The following is a 7,224-nucleotide window of genomic DNA, read 5'->3' as shown; positions in this document are numbered from 1 at the left end:
TCTTGGGCAATGCTGAGTGTGACCTCGCTGTGGGGTTTTCTTGGGCAATGCTGAGTGTGACCTCGCTGTGGAGTTTTCTTGGGCAGTGCTGAGTGTGACCTCGCTGTGGGGTTTTCTTGGGCAATGCTGAGTGTGACCTTGCTGTGGGGTTTCCCAGGGTACCAGTGCCAAGTGTGACCTCGCTGTGGGGTTTTTTCCAGGCTGACAGGATTCCAGCTGCCTGCTCCCATTGTCAGCACCGGCCTCGTGCTGTCCCTGTGGCTCGTCAGCGACTACGCCGTGAGTGCCCAAGGCTTCCAGGCCAGCTACGAGGGTGAGTCCAGGAGGGGCTGGAATTGCACCTGAATTTGGCTGGGGGGTGGGAAATGAGCTGTACCAGGATTTAGACATCTGTGCCTTGTTGTTGTGTAATTTAATCTGTTTTTTCAGTATTTAAATTGCTGGTTCCTTCCAGCGTGGTTTTGTTTTTTGTCTCAGCCATCCTTTAAACTGCACTCTGAGTGAATGTCTGGGAAGGGTGGGTGATGTGGGGGTGACAGTGGGATTTCCAGGAGCCACGTAGGCACCAGGATATTTGAATTACTGCACTTTTTTTTTACATTCTCTTTGCCCATTTGTTATTTTGCTTTTCCCTGCCCCTGCCTCCTCAAGTCCTGAACTCAACCCCGTGTTTGCTGCCATAAACGATGCCTGGTGGTTGTGGGGTGAAGGGTTGTGTGTGAAGGCTCCAAACCCTCAGATGCTCTGGGCCCATGGAAGCCTCGGATATCTGGGAAAAGCTGTTTTCTGGTGGAAGTCAGGTCATGATGTTCCGTGCTGCTGCTGGGGGAATGACAAATTAACCGTGTTAAAATTCAACTTACGCCGCTGTTGATTACTGAACCTAAAATGCTGTTCAGCTCCCCATAAATGTTTTTTTTTTGGAGTCCTTAAAATTATCATTAAGGCTGAGAACTTCTTGGTAATGAGTCCAGCCGGCCAATTAGCCCGGACATTCAGCCAAGGAAATGCCTTCACTGACACGATGGTGGAGCCTCTCAGCATTTCCTGCTCTCAACAATTAAATTCTGTTCAAAACCCTCTAATTTCTGATGAAAACCTCTGCTCTGCCTCGAGGCACCGAGGCACTGGGATGGTTTTGTCTGTGCTGGAGCTCACAGGGGCTCAGTGGGGGCAGCAGTGGGGGCAGAGCTGGTCCCAGGATCGTCCCACTCATCCCCATAAGGCCGTGGAGCAGCTCTGGGTGTTCCCAGGGGTGGTGCTCCCTGGGGAGGCTGTGGGGGACAGGTGAGGATTTTGGGACGGGTGAGGATGTCAGGATAGGTGAGGGTTTGGGGTCAGGTGAGGGTTTGGGGTCAGGTGAGGATTTTGGGGGAGGTGAGGCTGTCAGGACAGGTGAGGATGTCAGGACAGGTGAGCTCAGCACCTGTTGGGAGGAAAGACAAATCCATTTGCAAAACCTCTGCTTTTTCCCCCCGAATTATTGCAATTTTCTTCAGATCTGCCCATTTGCAAACCCTCTGCTGGAACATCTGCCAGCCTCTGTGCGAGACCATGTCACTCCCAAATCCTGGGACAGAGGACACGCAGCTGCTTTTGCACTTTCTTGACATTTCGAGTTCATTTTTTGGCATTTACACACAGCTCCTTGTACACTTTGTAATGGTTTTTTATTACCTCGATGCCGCAGGAAATCTTGTACAAAGGCTCGCACCAGGGCTGCCCTTTAGTCACACGCGTTTGAAATGATCTGGAGTTTATTTGACTGGTGATTAGGAGGCTTTCAAGGCTGTAACTGAGGGGGAAAATAAATGTATTTAAAATTTAACCTGAGCCAGAGTGACAGAGAGAGCGTTTGGGTAAATCAGAGCTCTATTTTGAGGGCGGGAGAGGGGTTCGCTTGCTCCAAGTGCCGCTCTAAACCTTCCCCAAAGCAAAACATTCGAGGTTTGGGTGTTAACTGAGGCTGAAGGAGGTGATAAATGTGGTTTGGATGCACGGGCCGGGCTGCTGCTGGAATGCTGCTTCAGTTCCTCGGGAATCTGTGACTCCGGGAAGAGCCTGTGACGGGATAATTCCCGTTGAAAGGAAGAACAATGCATCAGAGTCCTGCAGTAAATGGCTCCGTTCTGATCCGCTATCAAAGGCCGCTCATTGTTCTCCTCCTCGCTCGGAGCAATCGTTGGGAAATGCACCAAAAGAAACAGAATTTTAAAATCGGAACGAAAGCTCTCAGGAACTTTTTGGAAAAGAGGACAGGAAGAAAGTGCAGTTGGAGGCATCAGAGTGGCACAAAAACATTGTGCTCACGGTGGTGTCTGCTCTGCCCTGACCCTCTGGGAAACGCGTCAGCTGAGGCTGGTGTCACCTCGGTGAACATTCTCCTGTCTGCACGAAGAGATCCCTGATGCCTTGAGCTGGCCACCTAAAAACAGAGGCTGGACAAGAATAAGAGAATAAAAGGAGGTATTTATTGCAAGGGCCTTCAAAGGAGCACCCTGGGCAGTCCAAAGGCTCCAGCCAAGATGGACCCCAGGTCACGGGTTCTTCACCCTTTTATCAGTTTGGTCCATTTGCATATCAGGGTTAATTCTCCAATTATAACTTCAGTTCATGATGTAATTACCCCAAGTTTACACATTTTGGGGCCTGGGACAATCTGGGTGTCCTTGGAGAGCAAACCTGGAGAGGTTTGTTATGTGTGACCAGTGTGAGAGAGCAGCAGCTGACAGGGCCCACTGAACTTGAGAGTTACACACTGGGCAGTGCAGGATTTGAAAACCAGAAAAGTTAAAACCTAAGGCATCAGCCTCAGCAGCAGGGTCTGGATGGGGACACAGCCACGTCCTGAGCATTCCTGGTGTGTTTGCTGGGCATTCCCGGTGTCCCAGCACACACAGCTCAGCTGTACATGGCTCTGGAACAAGGACAGGCTGGGCAGGGCTGGAGAGCTGTGAAAGGACATTGTCACTGCGGGAATCCCAGGCTGAAATACCCCTCCAGGATCAGCGAGTCCAAGCTGAGCCATCCCCACCTTGTCCCCAGCCCAGAGCACAGAGTGCCACGTCTGGGCCTTCCTTGGACACCTCCAGGGATGGGCACTCCAAACCTCCCTGGGCAGCTCTGACGCCTGACCATCCCTGTCATGAGGAAATTCCTGCTGACGCCCACCCTGAGCCTCCCCTGGCCCGGCCTGAGGCCATTTCCTCCTCCTGTCCCTGTTCCCTGGGAGCAGAGCCCGACCCCCCCCTGGCTGCCCCCTCCTGTCAGGAATTGTAGGGACAACGTGGAGCCCCTGGAAGAGCAGAAGGGCATAATGAGCTCCAGGATGAGCTCCTGAGCTTCCCTGGAAGAGCTCCAGGAAGAGCAATCAGGAGTTGCTGTGTGGCTTGAAAATCTGGGAATGCACCCCCCGGCTGCCCCCTCCTGTGGGGACACCATGGAGCTCCTGGAAGGGCAGAACGAGCTCCTGACACTGCCGAGCTGCTGCTCCAGCCCCAGGTGCCAGAGGTGCAGTGGGATTTGAGGAATAACAGCTCCAGCACTGCCGCTCTTCCTTCTCGACCTCGTGGGTTTGGGACTTCACTCCATTCCTGTGCTGGAGGATCTCCCTTAACCCTCTTTTCCTCCTTGTGTGACCTGCTCATGTCTCCTCCTTTCCCTGCTGGCTCGTTCCTGCCTGCTCTCCCTGCCTGCCTCTCCTGCTCCCCATCTCCTGCTGGCGTTTCCCTCCAGGTGCCAGATCCCAGCGCAGAGCTGGGCAAAAGGCAGGGATTTGGTGCTCATTCCCCTGCAGGCTGGGAAAAGGCAAAGGTTGGTGCTCCCCTGGCCCAGCCCAGCCACCTCTGAGGTGCAGAGCTCTGCCAGGGCTGCAGAGCTTTGGGGTGAGGGCACCGGAGGTTTGGTGGCTCTCCCCAGATGTGGCACAGCTGGTTCTGCACCTCACCCTGCTGAGTTCGCAGCTTCCAAGTGGCCCAGCAGGCTCAGGGTGTTCCTTGTTTGGGAATTCCTGTTCCTAGGTGCACTCAGAGCTGCTGTGGGGCTTGAAAATCCAGGAAGGGGCCCCCCAAAATCCCATCTGGGGAGAGGAGACAGGCTTAGATCAGCACAAATCACTGGATTTGGTGGCTGGTCTGGAAAAAGAAACGAAGGCAACCATGGCAGGAGCACTGGGAGTGAAAATGGTCAACTTTTTCTCAGGGAATTGGGAGAACAGAGAGAATTTCATTTCCATTTCAATAAAATACTTTGATCTGAAGGAAATTTTATTACTTAGGAGCTTCTAGGGAGCGCAGGCAGTTCAGGGAGCTCCATTTCAGCACGTCTCATTTAGAAAATATTGAAATTAAGTGCTTTCATGCTTTCAGCATCCCTAAATTTGTTTTCTTTCCCCATTAACTGTCCCTTGAATTCAACATGATTTCCTAATTAGCCCCGTTCACCCTCAGACTGGGGGATTTTTCCTTCTTTTCTCACTAAAGGATTCTTCTCCTAAGCCCAACCCAGCTGTGGAGTCCTGAATTTCCTTTCAGCTGCAGAATTTTGGAGACAGCTATAAATAATCCCAGTTAAATTTGACTGGGACGTGAATCCTGACAGCCTCGTCTGGTGAAAAATCTTCCTAAAAATGTCGAAATGCCCATTTCTTGCTGGCCCTGGAAGATGAGTGAGGCTGGGCTGCAAAGGGAATGAATTCCTCTCCCTGCTGCCTCACACCTGAGGAATTCACTCAAAAGAAATTGGGCAAGTCTGGGACAATGAGAGGAAAAGTGAAACAAATTGCACAGAAATAATAAATAAAGCAGGGGATGGAGGGCAGGGAGTTTATTTGCTCACTAATGAGGGGATAAAAGAAGATTAAATTATTAAATTAAATTCCGTTGTTATTAAATCATCACCTCTGGATGCTGAGTTAGACCCAGAGGGTGACAAATAAAAAGGGAGTTAAAGAAAAATAAAATCACAGAATTGTTTGGGTTGGAAAAGATTTCCCAAATCCAACCTTGGACCAGTCCCCACCTCGTGAAGCAGAGCAGGGGTTGATTTTCATTTCTGTCCTTGTCAGGACACAGTTTATAAATCTGTCTGTAGAAGAGGGATATAAAGAGATATATTAAAAAGGGATAGAAATATTTTATATATATATATAAAAATAGAGGGGAAAAAATATTTTAAAGGGGTACAAAGGCATATAAATAACTACAAATATGGAAAAATAAACAAATTATATTTTAAATATAAATATTAAAAAGTTTATTGTATATAAAAATATGCTATAAAATATATTTTAAAATAGAAAATTTATATCAAAATATAAAATATTTTTAAAAGAATAAGAAATAATAATAATAAAATAATAAATAAATAATAAAATAAAAAATAAAATATAATAAAACAAGATGATATAATAAAATAATAAAATGTAGTGAAATAATAAAAATTATATAATAAGAAATAATAAACATATAACGAATATTAAAGATAAAAAAATCTATAATTAAATATATATTTATAAAAATATAAATATACAGATTATAAATATAAATATTTAAATATATTATGGTTTAATTGTAACTTGATATAAAATACACCTGTATTGAAGTAAAATATAAAAGAAGAGGGCTCTGTAAAAGCAGAGGGGCCCAATAATGTCAGACACTATTGTTTTAGGAATACTCAACTATGGAACTTAGAATTTTAATTTTAGGGTGGGATTTTTTGTGGTGGGTCTGGATTTTTTTTCCCCAAAAGCAAAGTTCATTCCAAAGCCCCTGGAGGGACCCAGGGCCCTTTTTTAAAGGGATACAAAAGGGTGTAAATGCCTCTAAATATAAACCAATAAGTGAATATTTCAAATAAATACAAATATAAAACACACATCTATTTAAGGAAAATATAAAAGAAGAGGGGTATAATAATTTTGGATGCTATTTTGTTAGGAATCCTTATTTTTGTAACTCAAAGTTTGAATTTCAAGGTGGGATTTTTTTTTTGGTGGTCTGGATTTTTTCCCCTCCCCAAAAGCCAAGTTCATTCCAGGGCCCTTTTTGTAAGTGGTGCAATACATATCGACATAAACCATGGAGTAAATACTTTAAACAGAAATATGGATATAAAACACACATCTAGTTAAGTGAAATAGAAAAGCAGAGGGATGCAGTCAAATGCTATTTTTTTTAGCAATCCTCATCTGTGTAGCTTCAAGTTTGAATTTCAAGGTGGGATTTTTTGGGGTGGCCTGGATTTTTTCCCCCTGAAAGCCAAATTCAGTGGGAATTCCTGGAGGGAGCCAGGGCCCTGTTTTAAAGGGATACAAAGGGATGTAAATCCATACCAATACACAGCAATAAATGACTATTTTAAATCTATATAAACATAAACTGCACATATTGGAGTAATGTAGAAGAGGGCTCTGGGCTCGATAAAAGTAAAGAAATGCAATGTTCTTTTAGCAACCCTCCTCTTTGTAACTTCGACTTTTAATTTTAGGGTAGGGGGGTTTTTCAGGGTCTTGATCCGCACCCAAAAAGGAGAATTCAGTGGGAATTCTTGGAAAAAGGAGAATTCAGTGGGAATTCCTGGAGGGAGCCAGGGCCCTGTGGATCCCTGAGGAATTCCCGGGGGTGAAGCTTTTCCTTCCAAGACATCGCCTTTGATTGCAGCTGCACCAAATTGGCTCAGCAAACACGCGGGGCTGCTTGAAAAGGAACAATTAGGGCTGCACGAGCACTGCTCATTTGAGGGAATTAGAGGCGTTTCAATCCCGAGGGAAACAGCCCCGAGGAAATGGAGCTGTTTGGGATAAATACTCGGCTCTTTCTCAGGCACAGGCGGCTCGTTCTTCACAGGCTCTTTCGCAGAGTTGTGCAAACAGACGGAGAAAAGACAATTAAACGCTGCTTTCAGTCGCTCCGGGAGCGTTCCTGGCTCTGGGATTTGGTGGGATGCTGCTGCACTTCTCCCTTTTCCCAGCTGGTGTTTGGCTTTGCGGCCGCAGGGGCTCCGTTGATGGATCAGTTCAGAGTTCTTGTTGGCTTTGGACACTCGATAATGAAGATTTTTCTCTACAAGTGGCCCGAGTGAGCTGCTGGGTTGGATGGACCGGCCCTGGCCTTGGAGGAGGAAAACCCAAACCAAATAAAGCCAAAATAAACTGAAACCCACAAAGCGAATGAATTAAAAACCCACAAACCCAAATAAGCTAAAAGCCACAAAACCAGTCAA

General features: G+C 46.5%; 1 protein-coding gene across 5 annotated transcripts in view; it reads left to right on the top strand.

Annotated features, from left to right (window-relative positions):
- CSMD2 (CUB and Sushi multiple domains 2) overlaps positions 1–7,224 on the top strand; it is a 338,283-nt gene that overhangs the window by 70,856 nt on the left and 260,203 nt on the right. For all 5 annotated transcript variants that reach the window (XM_042015480.1, XM_042015478.1, XM_042015482.1 and 2 more), the window contains one exon: positions 201–313. In XM_042015480.1, the coding sequence (XP_041871414.1) occupies positions 201–313 (113 nt within the window). The remainder of the gene's footprint in view (positions 1–200; positions 314–7,224) is intronic.

Source organism: Corvus kubaryi, unplaced genomic scaffold, assembly GCF_017639235.1.
Source record: "Corvus kubaryi isolate FWS band 111438036 unplaced genomic scaffold, C.kubaryi_AGA036_p1.0 split3-37304, whole genome shotgun sequence".
NCBI classification, from domain to species: Eukaryota; Metazoa; Chordata; class Aves; order Passeriformes; family Corvidae; genus Corvus; species Corvus kubaryi.
Note: the sequence above shows the minus strand (reverse complement) of the source record. Positions and strands in the feature narration are given on the sequence as shown.